The sequence below is a fragment of the Aquila chrysaetos genome, chromosome 3, assembly GCF_900496995.4.
Source record: "Aquila chrysaetos chrysaetos chromosome 3, bAquChr1.4, whole genome shotgun sequence".
In the NCBI taxonomy this organism is placed as follows: Eukaryota; Metazoa; Chordata; class Aves; order Accipitriformes; family Accipitridae; genus Aquila; species Aquila chrysaetos.
This window is the reverse complement of record NC_044006.1, coordinates 47143680-47161646: the sequence shown is the minus strand read 5'-3', so window position 1 is coordinate 47161646 and position 17967 is coordinate 47143680. Positions and strand designations below refer to the sequence as shown.

At 35.1% G+C, this 17967-nt stretch overlaps 1 protein-coding gene across 7 annotated transcripts in view; it reads right to left on the bottom strand.

The window, feature by feature from the left end:
- Nucleotides 1–17967, bottom strand: part of DGKB (diacylglycerol kinase beta) — a 368055-nt gene that overhangs the window by 271127 nt on the left and 78961 nt on the right. For all 7 annotated transcript variants that reach the window (XM_030010154.2, XM_030010155.2, XM_041122700.1 and 4 more), the window contains 2 exons: nt 3082–3235; nt 194–229 (listed from right to left, as the gene is read on the bottom strand). In XM_030010154.2, coding sequence (XP_029866014.1) covers nt 194–229; nt 3082–3235 — 190 coding nt within the window. The remainder of the gene's footprint in view (nt 1–193; nt 230–3081; nt 3236–17967) is intronic.

The window sequence follows — 17967 nt, the reverse complement described above, 5'->3', positions numbered from 1 at the left end:
ATAAAACTTGGGCTAACTCATCTCAAAAATGTATAGTCCTGAAATCCAAATGAAAAGGCATACAATTTCAAGGTATCTTTTAGCTTATCATCAGCTGCAAGGTACAGGTTAAAGTATTACTTCTTAATCAGAGGTGGGAGAGGGGTGGCTGCAATGTGCTGACTTACAGATGACTTACAGTGCTGCTGCTTACCTGGCATCTGTTTCCATCTCTCTTCAGACACTTTAACTGAAAATACAATTTATAAATAGACATGAGTGGACCAAGAAACACCAAGTAAAAAAACGGACACATGCCAGAGCGATTTATAAACCCTGCTACTTTCCTTGTGATCTTCTCTAGCTCTCGTGTACCTTTCCATTTTCCAGAAGAATGTTAAACGTTTCTGACAAATTTATTTCCCAGTATGGTCAGGTTTTTTCGTTATTGGTAACATTTAAAAATTACTAAAAATCCTAAAACAAAGGTTTCCGTAATTTTCATTTGCACATCAAAATGTACCAATGCACACTTTTTCCCTTTAAATGTTACAAATTATAAAGATGTAACATCTAGTTTAAATCTCATGCAATTGAATTACACTATGAACAGTATATTTTCAAGCACAAATAACTCTTGTATCATGGGAACTGAACTGTCTCTCTGAACATGCTTGGATATAACAATTTATCAAACAGTTCTTCTGGTATCACACTAAATACACATGGAAGACTACTAATCTGGTCTCACATTACACTATTTCTGACATCCTTACTAACAGAAAGAGATGAAAATTAACTACAAACTCAGAAAAGTGACTGAAGGAGAAAAAAATTTTAGGAGGTAGCATTAGAGTAAGAAACTTACCATAGAGTTTAAACAACAACAATAACAACCAAAATAATTATTATTATCATTATACCACACATAAGAATAAAATCTATCAGAGAGAATTATAGTGAAAGTGAAGAAAGCTGAGTACAGCTTATACTGGGCAGAATTTACCTGTAAATCTGGCAATGACCTAAAACCAGCTGTTATCATTTCTACATATGAAATGTCAAAACCATAGAAATATACCACCAGAATGATAAAAGATTATTTTCTTGAAATAGTAGTCAGACAACATATGTAAAAAACACAGCATAATAAATGAATATGCACCACTAAACGGTAGCTGCTATTGGAGTTATCAGGCAAAAAGTGTTAAGTGTAAAAGATTACAAATTTTGGTGGCTGGTACAGTGCATGTTTATTGCTGATGCTACTCATTGATGAAAACATGACAAAAACTTCAATGAAAAACTAAAAGTAATGACAGTAGAAATGAAATTGTGCTGCTGAGACTTCATAGGCAACAGAATCTATATTCAGAGTTGAAAAAAATGCAATGCTGAAAATTAGGACATCCAAAATACACCCTGCAGCATACAATAAAGAATACATTTAGACATGCGCTTAGAGATTCTGTTGCAAAGCATCTTTAAGGGCAAGGAACTGAATCACTGGTCTAAATGACTTGCCCAAACCAGTGAGTAAGTCATTATCAGAGCTGTAATCAGCAACAGAAGGTTTTGAATACTCCACACAACTGCTTACAGCATAGTCTACAAAGCCTACTGCTCTGCACATGGAACCGGTCTAGGTAACTAACAACAAAAGCCCAAGAAGTTGAAAATGTACTGTCTACACAGCAGGTATTTGAGGAACAAGATGTGTCCATGGCAGTTCTGATTAGAAAGGATAAAAAAAATACCTGAAGAATTCAATTCAAATGAAAAAAAAAAAATTATATGAAGAATCATACCCTCAATGTGGTAAGCAAGCTTTGCTAGCATAAAGAAGTTTTTTCAGTTAAGTCTAATTACAGTTAATGACCATTATAATATAATAGAAGACAATAATATAATATGGGTTTTTTGGTTGGTTTGTTTGGTGGTTTTTGCCAGAAAATACAAAGCTAAGAAGTGGAAATAACAGTTACTGTAAACTTAAATAAAGAAAAATAACTGAAACCCATCTATTTAACATAGTTGAGTGTGGCATGCACTAAAAAGAAAAAACAGGTCAACTCAATGGGTGATATCTGAAAGCCTATAATGAGTATTGTACACTGAGGTATCTATGGAAATCTAGTGCTTGGTATCTGCAAGAAAAGTTAGCATTTCAGCTGGCAGCACTTGGACCAAATTCACAACTTCTGGATGAGTTGCAATTTGAAGACACCTAATCTTCACATAAAGAATTCAAGCAATTAAGTACCCATCAAACCATCCGGTAACTTGCTCTAAGCACTTGATTATCCCAGCTGTTCAAAACATGCAATTTATTTCATTAAATTAGTCTAGCTTCTGCTTTTAGCTACTGGATTTTGATAGAGTTCCCGAATTGCTAAAGTGCTAAACCAAATATTTCAAGTTAGGAAGGTAACCTTAAATTTCTTCTGCAAATTTTCTGTAAACGTTTTATAAAATTTTGTAAGTTGACAGTTTTTAACACTGTTCTGCATGGAAGTATTTTAACATGTTATGTCCTCTGAACTCAAAATTACATATAATAAAAATGTTCAGTTTAGCATGAAAATTTCAAAGTGCATTAAAGAAGATCTCTACATTGGGAAAAGAAATACTTCTAACACTTATAGGATGTTTAAAATATCAGTAGCTGATAAGTATGTAGCATTACTAATAGCAGTATCGCACCTAGACAGTTAAGAGAAGCAGCAGTAACTGGGCACAGAAACTGTAGAGCACCAGCAGGAGCCTCCTGCATGAAGCTCTGAAGGTTTCTAAGTATTTACACAGTAGAGTAGGCAGCAAGATCATGTAACCATAGTGATCTGATTAGCATTAACGTGACAAATACTGTCCACTTGGTGTCTCAGCTGCATCATTATTGTGAATTAAAGACGAAACCACTTAATTTCCATTTCCTTTCACAGTATTTCTTGTTCATGATTGAGTTAGTTTCTGCAATTTCACAAACATCAGAACAAAAAAAGAAATACATATACCTTAGAATTCCATATATTTACAGCTATGAGAAGTAAAATAGGAGGGGGAGGGAACTTTCAGCTCTTATACTGTGATTTTATTACTTACCTCCAGAAAGGTGCTGGGGTTTGTTTTTTATTAACGGGCTGCAGTGAGAGATTTTGTTGCTAAATGATGTAAAAAGATGCTCAATGAAATCATCTGGTAACTCTGCCTCCAGAAAAGTCTTCATGAACAGCTTGAACCCTTCTAAATCAATTGTCTAGAGTGTGGGGGAGAAAAAAAAAAAGTATTCTGAATTGTTCATTTTGCAAAAACTTTCATACTAATCCATCAAATAATATTCTGTTAACAAAAACTTTAGACTGTCTTTGAAAATACTGACTTCCGAAGATACAGCCCGGCATACCTATTCTTGAAAGTGACTGATTATTGAATTAAGTATTGCTACAATAGCCCAGAGCACAGTGTAAGACAGCCCAGAGTAAATTCAGAGCACTTGTATCAGAACACCGAAACTAAGTTCCATGCTCTCTAGTTTCTTGATTAGAATATGGCTTAACAGCACACACAAAACTGCAACCAAAGGCACCTACAGAGCTCACAGGGATGTACCTAGCAAGTCTTAGTTTTTCCCAAAATTAGGCAGACAACAAGCAGGGGATTTTTGGATGCCTAATTCAGGGAATTGAAGGTCTCCTGTCTTTTCCTAGGTGGCAACATGTTTTGCTGGTATTTGTCAAAGACAAACTAATTACCCTGTCTTAAATAGGTTCTAATAGTCAAATGAGAGTGCTGGGACATGCAACATTACTTACAGGGAAAAAAAAGTTGTTGATTTGAAACATTTGTCATTTAGTTTAATTTGGTTTTACTTCTGCCAGCAAAGTAAGAACTGATTAATGAAACTTCATTGATTATTTCTCCTGGTAAGACAGTATTGTCTGTTTTAAGTAATAAAATGAATCATAGAATATCTCAAGTTAGAAGGGACTTCAAGGTCATCGAGTCCAACTCCCTGCTCCTCACAGGACTACCTAAAACTAAACTGTATGACTAAGAGCATCATCCAGACGCTCCTTGAACTGACAGGCTTGGTGCCATGACCACTTCCCTGGGGAGCCTGTTCCAGTGACTGACCATCCTCTCAGTGAAGAACCTTTTCCTAATGTCCAGGCTGGACTTCCCCTGATGGAGCTTCACTCCATTTCCTCATGTCCTGTCACTGGTCACCAGTGACAGGAGATCAGCACCTCTCCCTCCACTGCCCCCCTTGAGGAAGGTGTAGACTGCAATGAGATTGGAGCAATGTAAAAGTATTACGATCCCATTTTATCCTGCTAATATAGAACCACTAAAGATAAAGGTGTCCTGAAACATAGAGAGACCTCAAGACAATTTCAGTTTTATCTCAGAAATAACTGACACAACTGCATACTTAGCAATGATGCTACTCAGTTATGTATGTGATTTTAAAACAGCTTATCAACCATTAATCCGTAAAACATAACTGTTTCTGTCTTTGTTTCTAGATCAAACAGGACAGCAACTTTTCGACATGAAATAATTAAGGGATAAGCCACATTATACCACAAAATTGACTTGGAGAAATTTCCCAATGCTTCAGGAAGACTCCATTTCTCCATAGAAAACTCTAGTGTAACTCCTTTAGTTCAGCACAGTGAATGCAGCATTAGGAGGGAAAAGACTAGCAAGATATCAGCTTGAAACCATGCCAGAAAAAGAAAACTGAAACTAAATTTTCAAAGCGCCTCAGTGACTTTGGAATCTGAGTCACAGCATAAATAATTTTTACAATGACTTTAATATATCATTTCAAAATTTTGGAGCAGGGATTTCTCTCCCCCTGCTTTTTTTTTTTTTTTTTTTTATATTATATTTAAGAGATGTAGAAATTTTATGTCCACACGAAATAAGGTGTTTTCCATTAAGGCCAAGACCTAACTGCCCCAGGGTAATGTTTTAAATGTGTATCACTGTCCTTACAAGGGACCAACAACAGAGACTGCAAAATCTGACTGATCTTGTGCAAGTCATTATTATTAGGAATGCAAACTTGGGAAGAGGGTGTCTACACTGAGCTTCTGATCCAGAATGCTTCATGTGAGAAAGAAGTTCAGTGAAATCAATAAAATTTTTACCTATTGAACACAAAAATAGCAGAGACTGAAAATAAAATTGCCCCCACAAGGCTCAAGCTAGGGGTAAAATGGAAATAATCAACTTGGACATGGACTCACTATCTTTGTCTTATCACAGAGTTTCAGCCACTCTCTTCTACTTTGGCAAATCATACATTGTTTCACTCATGCTACAAAATGTATGTTTTTCTTCAATAATAAAGTCACTAACATTTAATTCACTGTTTATAAAATATGAAGCCACAATGGCAAAAGGATTTGTATCAGCATCCAAGTAAATCAGTCATTAGTTTACACTATATAAATGTATTTTTTATCTGCAAGCATAACAAATACAGTAATCATTAAATCAACTGACTTTAACAATGTGAAATTGCTTTGTTAGACTGCTCATTAATGAAACGTGTCTTAGCCATTTCACTAAATTACATACAAAGAGGGATAACCAAGTGAAAGAGGAAAACAGAAAAACAAATTATAAAACCATTGAAGTTAAGGTGCATGGATGGACATGTGAAATATTACATAAAGCTTTTTTTTATTTACCTTGCCTGTGGATTTTATGTATATATTACTAAAAATATTCCTTGAGTTTACAGCTATCTTAGATTTTTAAACTGCTGTCTTAGTGACATTGGTCCACCAAGCTGCCAGCAATAACTAAATCCCTAATGCTATTTTTTTTTTCTATTTATGGGCTCAGAATTATGCCTGGGTAGAGATTTGGATTAATAAATAAGGTTAAAATTATGTGTTTCTTTCTCCCTGAAGACTCTCTTCACGATGTTCAAACTTTTCAATATTTTCTAAAGATGGTCAGATTATCATCTACTCCAGTGTCCTCCAAAGCAAGCGTTCCACAAACTGCCTTGTATTTTCTGGCCAGGAAAGACAACAAATATCAAAGTAACACATGACTTGGCTGCCATGTCCATTTATTGTGTTTGACACCCTGACTGCCACTGATTAGTGTGCTCAGCAAAGGAAGAAAGAAAGTGGCTGCTTATTCTATAAGGTTGTTCTACAGTCAGATTTCTTCAGCTGAAAGTGCTTTATCCTCTGCTCTAACATGCTCTGTGACTTGTATTCCCCCAGGGGAGTAGCAACATTCATACAACCAGAGTTAGGACGTTGCACATCCAAAACCTTTCAGATGATGCCGAGAGCTGGTTAGGAGCTGGTAAGTGACTTGAATACACATCAGAAACATTTATAATAGTCCAAAATGCAGATACAAACCCAAATGCTCTATCAAAAGAACGCAAAAACAATCATGCCTAAAGGAGACCTATGCGTAGAGCCCCATGATTAGGTTCTTGCCTCTATGAAAAAAAAACAAACCACAAAATCTGTGATTCTAATACTCTATAGCTGAAAAACATTTTCATTTCTGCTTGGTGTAGATTATCCTATTAGAACTGAGCCCTAAAGTAATGGAGTCTTTTCTGGAAATTTGTTTTTGTAAATGTATATACAGTAACAGAACTGAGCTAGACTACAGCAGTTCTAGTAGTTTTGATTATCCATCTAGCTTTCCAATGAAAAAGCAGTGAGCGTTCAAAAAAAGGCTCACTTTAAATTGCTTTCACTATCATAGCCGTCTCATTGTAATATACATAAGCTGTTACATAACTGTAGAAAAATTGAATAATTTCTTTAAAAAAATCCTGTGAGGACAACTGTAGAAGATTTATAGGTGTTAGAGTATTATCACCAAGTAGAGGTTTTAGTATTGAGTATGGTTCATTTAGAACAGAAGACTTAAAGATGCAAAACATTTGCTCAGCTTAATTTAAAATAACTTTCACAGAAGAGAAAACAATATACAATATTATAAGCATTTCTCTATTCTGCAATTATACAGTATTTTTCTGTTTTCCTCATGGAACTTTACCCTTCTAAAATACTTCAGTAAGTAACTACCCTTCCTCCAATTACTAGCATTTTCTCCCAACCCCAGCTACTTTTCAAAGGACCCACACAATGCTTTGGTAACCAAAAAGACAAAAAAAGGAAAGCAGAGGACATTAATTTTCCACACTAACATGGATCATGCTCACTCTGCTATGTAAACCACAATATCTTCCTTTTAAATCCCACCGTCATATCAGAATTTCTCAGATGAAAAGTTCAATAAATTTTGGTATGGTTTGAAAATAATTTATTTCTGTTAGTGAATTTGCAAGCTTTAATTAAACAGTTCAGATCAGTAATATCAGAACAATATATAAGCCATAATGGTGGATGTTTTCTTAAGCACGCAGGCTAATTGCTTAATTTTCAACAGTTGCTTAGCTTCCAGAAGCTCCAGTTGAATTCAAATGAACCTGATAAAGAAGGATTTAGCATTTCAGAAGGCGTTTTCCATGATGTTTCCCAAGTCAGGGGATGAGAGCGGGAGAGGATGTACCAAACTGACTACAATTAACCTGGCACATGAATTAATTAATTCAATTTCACAAGAGACTATCAGGGCATAGGGAGATTATGATCACAAGCATAGGAATGTCAGGAAAATTTTCAACATAACAGGGAGATATATAAGGACATAGTTGAAGCAGCCAATAGTTACTCACAGGAACATAAAAGAACTTTCAAATCATTTGGCCTAAATCTCCGGGGGTAGGGGGGTGGGTGTGATAAAAATTGTGCTGGTTTAGCTTTGATTCAAATAAAAAAGGTACCAAAAGCCTTGCCTGTATGTCACAGAAAGGCAGTTTTCTATTAATCATATATAACTGGATTACTCTTTTATGTATTAAACAACTGATTCACCAAGTTTACTAGAGCTCCTTTTCTTATGTCTTACAAAAATAAGACTTTATAAATCTTTATAATTTTCTATATTATTGGGTAACAAAACTTCATTTGGTAATGAAACATTTTGATACAAGCCCAGATAAGGAGGCATTCAAAAACACCATCGAGTTTCAGCTAATTTAAACCATAACATCAGTATAAAATTAATTTTACTACTATTTTTAGAAGCATTTCTTATTATTATCATTTCCCATTTATAGATTTTATCAATGTTTCCAATTACGTGAAATTAAAAAAAAAAAAGGTATATATCCACCTTGGAGAAAAGGAAAGGAGGAAGGAGAGAAGGCAGAAGCAAAACTGCACAGTTTTAGCTTTAAAATTCTTTTTAGCAAATAAAGTGTGTCAACCACTAAACATTTTTTGGCTTTTTTTAAAGTAGACATGAAACTGGACTCACTATGACTCAATGCAGAGGAAAATTAAAAATACACATCTTTTTTACATGATAAATTGTCAGGGAAAATCTGTAAGACTTAATGAACCACCCACAAAATTTCAAAATTAATCCCAGCACTAAAATCCCAACAAGAATTTAATACATAAGTATTGTTTTTCTGTAAGCTCCCCACAAAGAGATCCATACAATAAACTGAAAAAGAAGAAACAAACCAAAGTTTATAATGAGTTCTAAATAATTGACTGACCACAGAAAGAAGGTTGTGGATTTGTCCCACTGCATCCAACTACATAACACAACAGATTTACAGAAAAGGCACCCTAAGGTGTCTTTTATGCCTTTATTAACTGTGCCCATTCATTAATACACTGTGATAAGGCATGACTTTTACTTCACAATGCTGTGCAGACTAAGAAACCTCTTACTCGATTTCATAACTGTAAAACCAAGCAGCTAATTACAGTCTAATGAGAACAATATGGGTCAGTTCAGGAAAGGAATGAAGATGCCTAAAGTTGGACATCGGTATTTTATTGATGCCCTTATTCATACTGGGATCTCAAAGGACTCTCTCAAGTGCTAATAATCCATAAAGCATTTATACCTGATAAACCCTTTAGGTTTTTTACTTTAGCTTCCTAAAGTGTCCACAGACTTATTTATGAACATGAACAAAAATGTTACATTCTTCACTGGACTGAAGATTTCATCATTTGTCTCACATCTAATATAATTAGGGTACCTAAATCTGTGTTATCAGGTCTCACTATACATGTTCACAAAAAAAAAAAAAAAAAAAAAAAAAAAAAAAGGGCACTGTCCACCAAGTGCAGTGGAGACCACTATTTCCTTCTGAAAGCACAGGAAAGGTGACAGATTCTCCCACCTTTTGGAAAAAAAAAAAATCTCCTGGTAAAGACACCTCCCCCGTGGGGGTTACCTTGGCCGAATTCCCTTGTTTGCCTGGGGGAATTCAAACTTTTATCTCTTTCTCTAGAGAGTATCCAAATATCAGAAAAGAGCTGAAAATTCACTGAGGGAAAAAGAGGTTTCTGTATGTCTACGCCAACAAAATTATTAAATATTTACTTGTAAAAATGTTACTGAACAAATTACTGAAATAGTCCTTTGAATGAGGAGGTGATCTGAACATGTTTAAGAGATCAGGCTAGTCAGGGAGATGTATCAAAAGAGATAGCAAAATGTTTCAGCTGTTAAGGCAGCACTTCTGGACACATGGAAGAATTTAAGGTGCTTAGGGAAATTTTATATAAAATGGCTGAAACAACTTTTTCATTTCTTTCTTTTTTAAATTGCCATACCAGAGCTGGGTGCTAACTTCACTCAGAGTGGAAGTAACCCATTTTGGATCTAAGCCTATGCTAAAAGAAACAGAACAAATCTATGATATATAAATAAATATTCATGTATACATACTATTATATACAGTATTATTTACGAAACAAAGCAGCAAACAGCAATTATAGATTGTTCAGAGAGGTCATTCAGTCCCTCTGGGACTATAGCATGTCATCTCACATGCTGCATATATTTTACAATTAAATTTTGGCAAATATGCATTAGTTCAAAACACTTAACAGGTTTTTTTTAATGTTAATGCCATAAACAGATTACATACAAATAGCTCCATCAGTGCAAATAACTTTCTTAAGAATAGCAGAAGCAGTTTTTATAACAGTGAAACAAGACAGACCAATCTGTCTTATTTCCAGATACAAGAACATTCCTGTTGCGACATCTGACTAAGCAAACATAGACATATTTGCCCAGATCTTCAGTTTCAGCCAAATTCATCTTGTTAAAGAACCCATACCCAACCAATGTGTTGTGGTGGAAATTTTTCTGAAGCTTATGGCATCCTTCAGTTTACAAGTAAACTACAAACACAAACAACTAGGATTTGCTCTGCCAACTCCCATTACTTTGAAGAAAATTCCTTCCCTCAAACAGCCCTTTAAGAACCAGGATAAAACAGAAATAATTAGGCCAAGAATTATCCTCATAATAATACTCTTGGAATAAGATAATAAAGAACAGTTACTCAAGGAACTCATTTACAATGTCTTACAGATACTGTAAAACATAAGAATATAAAACTAAAACACCACTAGCTATATGGATATACAAAGTGGCAGCTGCAAAAGGTAATAACATATAGCACCTATTTTGCCTAAACTAAAAATCTGGGGGGAGAGAGAGAGAGAGAGAGAGAGGGACGATGCCATTTATGGACAGACTGGAGTATGTGGAGAGGTAACATCTGAGGCAGGCAGGCACAAGGGGAAACAGCAGTGACTATCAATCCTTCTTCCAAACTTGTTAGCACCTCTGTCTCCACTGCATCTCTGCTCCTTAATTCTTTTCCCCCATTCTGGCAGCAGCCAAGAAGGCACCACTGGGTAAGTGTGTATGGGGTGGGGAGGAAGGCTGGAAATGAGCTACAGACCCTAGATTTGGACTCTTCAGAGATTTCAACCACATCTAAAGGCAACCTACTTGCAGCAGCTGCCAGACACTATTAAGGAACATGGTAATGGGGCAGACAAGAGGAGGGGTTTTTGAGTTATAAGGTATAAATCTGCACTCAGTGGAAGAACTGAGGTAAGATCTAAAAGAAAGACTCTCCACAGAACATCGTACTTCCTTTCCCAGCTGCTAAAAGCTCCTAGGAAACTCCTTAATGGCTTTGACCAAGCATTCCAAGATGTTTTCCTATTTTTCTATCACAATACATTTTAAAAGCCAATTCTGTAGAAAATTCTTTAGCCTGGGCTTTTATTGTCCTTCTCCACCTCAGGAATCTGATCACTAGTTTACCCTTTTCAACATACCACAGGAAATCCTATGACAGAACAGTAAGCACACATAAAAAGACACATACAAACAAATACCAATCATTGAACTAGAAAAAAAAAGTTACTGAGGAATCTTGACTGCAAAGAGTTGAAAGTCACCAAGAGATTGAAGTCCTGGCAACTGACAAGATAAATAAACTACAGTTTTCAGGATAAACTACATTTTTCAAGAGTTTCCAGGATGCCACTGATCACATTGACTAATGAATTCTCAACTGTGAAGAAACAAAAGTATTAAAATTAGTTTAGGATTTTTATAGGTATTAAAAATCTCACTTTATTCACAGTTAACAAAGTAGTCTGGAATTTAATTCTCCTGTTACTGCACAGAATACTACAAAACTGACAATAAAGCGACCACTATTTTCCATAATGCTATCAGGACAGTATGCACATTTCTTTGCAGTTACCCCATGTATCTCACAGATATATGATGAGAACCTTTTTACCTTACTAACACCACTAAAGAATGTATATACCTTACTTCTCTTTCTGCACTAAACCAAGAGCATAAAGCAGAGCTCTTACTTTCCACTCTTCAATTTCTTTTGAATCCCAGATTCCCAGAATATGTGGGACTCCAAGGAAAAACAAATGGAGGTCAGTCTAATGCTTAATATGCTTAAAAAAAATCTCCAATTACTATGATAAGAGCTCTGTTTCTTCTCAAACAGATAAGTACTTTACACTAATTTAGTGCTAGTTCATAGAGGGTGAATCTGTAAATCTCAGGAAAAACAGGAATTGAAGGACTGGTCTCCGAGTAGCAGCTATGACTATGCTTGGCAAAATAACAGACAATTTCAGGTGTCTTCTAATTTTCTATCAAACATATATAGACCAATACTCAACTAAAAATACAGGGCCTGCTCAGCTCTCTGATCTTCTCATTATGGCTACAACAGGCTATGGAGGTGCTTTAAAATACCTGATTCTGTCCAAACAGCAGAATGACTTCTAACACCTTGTATGCCAGAGAGAAAGAGGTTGAACTCCATCTGCATTGCCATGTGAGTAGGGTGTAAAATCTGCCTTAAAAGATCTATCATGGCTAACTGAAAGCATAGGATCACCTCTATGAATTCCAGTGTCTTTGCAGAGAACAGAAACCTCTCCTTCCACAACCCACAGCAAATGTACTATGTTCTGCTCATCCTACACTACATATTGAATAGGACTGATCTCAGGTGACTGGTCGTATACGACAATGTTGCTTTCTACTTTCTGAAAATTGGTGATGTTACAAAATTTCCCACAATTTATCTGCTTTGTAGTGAAAATCTGCATTGCTGGGAGCTGAAGAATCATGCACATGAGGCCCATAAGAATCATAAGCAAGAACACACAGGAAACTATAAGCGAACAATCTGACACGCTGTCAGCAATCTTCACTGGCCTCTTACTTCTTACAAGATATGAAGCATTCATACAGCTATTGGATCACACCAATTAAGCTTTTTTCTCCCCTGTGGTAAGCAGAAGTTAATATTCCTTAAACCATGCATTTCAGGCTGCAGTGTCCCTAACCGTGAATGTGATTATAGGTAAGGCAAGCCAGCTGTGTGAACTCAACCCTCGTTCCTCCATCTCACAGAGCACAACTGACACATGGGGCAGGGGGAGAAGCAGGGAACTAGTGAAAAAAGGACATACTATACTGTATCTGACTTCTTCCTTTCTCCTACTGCAGTTAAGCTGTGCAATTTTATCATCTGCTCTTCTGCTTTACTGATGGTACACAGAAACGCAAGATCAAGAAAAATCCAACTATGTATATGGTGAAGATTTATGCATTTATACGTATGTTCTGTGCCAACATACACGCAACTGTACATGGTATCAACATCAAAACTCAGTATATCCTGATACTGAGAATACACAAAGCATCATTTCTCAGTGAAAAATAGGATATACACAAGTGAAGCAAATTTTGCATCCTTTATTTTATTAAAAAGGAGACTATTCAGAGGTTTTAACTATACTATGTAATATTTTAACTCCTACCATATTTAGACATTTGAAGAGAATAAATAATTTAGTCAGAAGAAATTGACAGCTTTTGACTCAACATCTACCCTAACACCAAACTGCAATAGAAGAGGTCTAACTGCCTCCTATATTTTCTTAGCTGGTGTAAATGCAACATGTAGTTCTGCTGGATGACATGTAGAAGGAAGAGAAGCTCTATCACTCCACATTCTTTTGCCTCACAAGATGCAAAAAAGTAACTTATTAATAGTCTCTTGACTAAGAGTTGCCATTGTGGATGGGTCAGGACAGGGATGGGTAGAATAATAACTCCTTTTATTCCTCCCCACCACATTGGCCACATAAATGGGAACAAGACATGATCTAGTGTTTGGAATTAATCTCCACCCATAAATTCTTTTAAAATACCACATTTCTTTGGTCTTTTTCTTCTTTTAAATTTGTACAAAATATTTCAACATAAGCCACTGTTTTCATCATCCTGAAAAACAGAATGTAAGGGGAAGGGGGGGGAGAAATTTTTCATTCCAGCAGACTTCCACAAAATATGGTTTTCACTTATTAAATAGAACATTTCAGAGATAATGGAAAGAGAATTACGTTGAAATGTAATTTGCAATTAATTACTTCTTAAATTATGTTTGTCCGATCACCAAATGGTGCCAAAAATGTAGAGTATGATCAGCTTTAATCTACTGACAGTAAAAGCTCTGTGTTATTTTTGTTTGTGGGTAGGTCTCCTTAACTGATTATTTCTTTTTAAACAATTTATATTGATCCAGTATCTGAAAAATGAGCTATTGAAAATGGGATAATGCTATGACAACAATCACACATATTAATGCTAGTACATTAGTGACAATTACATGATCAGCTGTAAAAAGCAATACTAAAGCATCCCCAGTAAAAGTCCAAGGTTTAAAGATTCATTGATTCTGACAATGTTTCAAAACCAAAATATGTGGAAAAAAAGCAGGGACCATGTAGACAGGGTTAATAAGCTAGAAAATATGAATTACATGAGCATGCATAAGTTTTTGGTGTTTAAAATGCATTTCTAATGTTCATATGATGGAAATTCAAATTAAATTTGGAAATCCTCATGGAGATTGTCTGTGCAGCAGGGCAAAGTTTGGTTTTAATTGAAAGTCCTTAGCATTTTCTGATCTAAGCATTTGATTTAATACATTCTTTTACATAATTGATTTTGAAAGTTCTGGTAACCAAATAAAATTATTTCTTCGATAAAGCAGCATCCAAATTCTCATCTACTGAGATGAAAGTTTACAGAAAAAAAAAAAATTTAAAAATAATCACATGCTCTCACAGGCTGCTCCTACCAAGTACTCCATATGGCCAAATAATATTCGGATAATATCAATACTACAGACATATATAACGGCCAAAATTTTCCCTCAGCTAGCATGTCACTTCAAAGAAGTAAACTCAACAAAACATCTGAAAAGGAAATGGGAAGACTCAATTTTTATGCAATAACTAGATTTTTAAGCATAACCTTGTACTACATTCTCATGTTATTAAAATAAATTGATGCTAATTACTAAAATAAATCTGGAATGTATTCACCAACCACTGCAGTCTCATCCCAGTCTTATATCTGGGTAGGAAAAAATAAATCTTTACTACCAGCAGGTTTTCTTTAGTACAGGATTATACATGTGTGCAAGTTTGTCTATCCATAAGTACTACACACATAAATACATATATTTAATACATAAATTTACTAAATATGCTATATTTACTATACAAAGGTGGAGATTTTTTAAGAAGAAAGAGTGTTAAGGCACATACTTTTAGAAGGATCTTGTAGCAGATTATCACCCAGGCTCTATTTTACATGTATTACCAATAAAGAATGTTAGAAAAAATATTCATAAATTATTACATACTAAATAGAGTGAAGAGCATGTAGCTTGCATTCTGTCCCAGCAGAATTGCTCATCTGAAAATTACAATTACTACAGAAATTCGGAAAAATGGGGTAGGTAGCATGCTTCAGACTAAAACCAAATAAAATAGCAAAATGAATGAATCCCTGAAAAAAGTCACTTATGACAAGAAGTTCTGGTTGAATCAAAAAAATTATCTGCTTGTGAATATTGTGCAAAAAAACTACTTACAGACAAACGTTGCTGAATTGTCATTTTCACGTGGCCAACATTAAGAAGAATCATTTTTCTATATGCGTTCTATAACAACAGCATTCTCGCATATTTTAACTGTAATGATCTTCTCTGTCCATTGCAAACTTTTGTGAAGGTTACTGCAGCTATATTTATTAAAAATATTTGCTACATTTCTTTTAGTAAGAAAAATAATACGTGAGGATGTCATGTGAACAGTCATCGTTCATCCCTCCCCCTTTAAAAGCTTTGAAGCATACAAACTGACAAACTTTTATAACTGTTTCAATTCATGACTGAACTGTTTGCTGAGATTTAACACAATCTGAGCCTGATTACCTGGATCTCTCACTTGCAATAGTCACGTATACCAATAGAAGAAGGTTTAAAACGTCCATTCCACTTGGCAACAATTTACATCCACTTTGCACTGAGTAAATTTACAGTCTTTAGAAAAGTGGAGCTGGGCTAATTGAACTAAGTTTGAGTTTGCCCTCACCAGAATTTAAAAGTATAGCTTAGAAAGTGATAAAAAGATATGAGCAGTGTCACGTGCTAAATTATACATGCTTACAGGCCGATGCTAGCAATAGCACCTGTATTGCATAAGAGGACTTCAAGCCATTTCAATTTGTTGAGTAATTCCTGCAATAAATTATGATTTAAAATGGTTTTTTATACATTTTGTTTCTCAATGCAGTTTCATAAACATTATCCAGATGCCACCAAGTAGGTGAATCAATTGTAACTGCAGTCATCGTTATAAAACCAAACCACAATAGAATATATTGTTCTTCAGAATGAAAGCCAAGGGAAAAAAAAAAAAGTCATAATTAAATACTCTGGGTAGAGCACTTTAACCTGTCTTTCCTAATTCAGCCTGACTAAACCTACAGTAAGTTAAATGTGTTTAGAGATATAAACTAGAAATTAACGAAAATTAGGCTGTTCTAAAGCCTTGTCATTGCCTGCAATTTCTAGATAATATCCTTTGTAGGCAAATAAAATAGACCTGCCCTGTGTCTGACCAGGTAACATAAACACCTGTAGAACCGTTTACAAGCACCACATAGTCCTTTATTATCCAATTATTACAAATAGGATGTAAACCAAAAAACACTATAGCACCAACATGGCACTTTTTGATGGCTTCAGAATTCTCACTGTTTTAAATTAAACAAAATTTCAACATTAAATGCTGTTCTCTTAAGAAAATGTCTTTATTTGGTTTTGTTTTGCAGAGTCCAAATACCCATTAGCCAAATACCTCTCCCCTGCTATTTCTTTCGCAATACTAATTCAGACATGTAGTGATTAAATGAAGGCACAGGATAATACAATTAAAATTACAATCTTTTAAAAACACAGAAAGATACTTCTCCATTGATGTTAAAAGCATCTTAGTAGTTAAATATTATGAAATCACTGATGACTAGCAGAATAGTTGTAACTCCTAATTTTGCATAAACATTGCACCATTGCATGTATACTTGTGCCAAAATGCATCAATTTTAAATATTCATTAATGGCAATATAAAAATCAAGAAATATACTAAATGTGTCCTTTCTTAAGGAATTTATTTCTGTGTTTATTTCACTTTTAGAAAAGAACAACTTAGCTGATTTTTCAAATGAATATGAAAATATGAGGATAGCTTTTTTCATACTTTATAAGTCAGTACCATAATTGGTACCATATTTATACTGTTTTCATGTTGTTAGAGGAGCTGGAATGTTGTCAGAATAGTCTGTCACTCTTCAAATAAAATGTGTTAAAAATAAAACAGACACCAGTGTGACCCTCCACTTTTTTTTGTGGGGGTTTGGGTTTTTTTTTCCCTTTAAAAATGGTGTAGCTTTAAGCAGCATATTCTTTGAAACAGAATGGTCCCTCTGGCCTGAATATCAAGACAGCTTAAAATTCTCTATGAACTTCTATCTAAATACTGATAGTGGTACCCTAATAAACAAAAAAATAAACTCTTTTTTCCTTTAAAATTCTTTGAAACAGTATCTACTGTGCATCAGAACTGGAAAATAGTCCTGGAGTTAGCCATTTGACAAACTATGAGAACTGAACAGGTAACATGTAAATGAAAGCAGCATGATGCTCATAAAGCTTAAACATAAGGTACTGTGCAATGCAAAAAAATAGAGAACAACAGGATAAAAATGGGATCTTAAGGCAGAGAGGGGAAGTATCAAAAGGGAAGGAAGATACCAAGAAAGGAGAGATGTTAGCACAGACTGAGGAAAGGAGACAGAGGGTCCACTAAAGAGCATCAAAAATGTCCAAAACTGAACAGTTTTGCAGCAGAAATTGACTATCTGAAACATTTTACACCTCTGTGCCTTCAACACTTTCCACAGAAAGCAGGCTTACAGCCAGACTGCCAGCATCTCTACCTGGCAGGTTTCCCAACCCTCTAGGTATCCAGGAAGCTGTTTCCCTAGAAATTCTGCCCACAGAGCCAGAAAACCAGTATGCCCTGTGTCTGAAGGGTAGAGTTTTCTGCTGGTGATACTCACAAGTTGCTAGATTTTTCTCTTTTGAAGCTAGAAAGATACAAGATCCTTTCTTAGTCTTCAGTTTCTTAGATGTG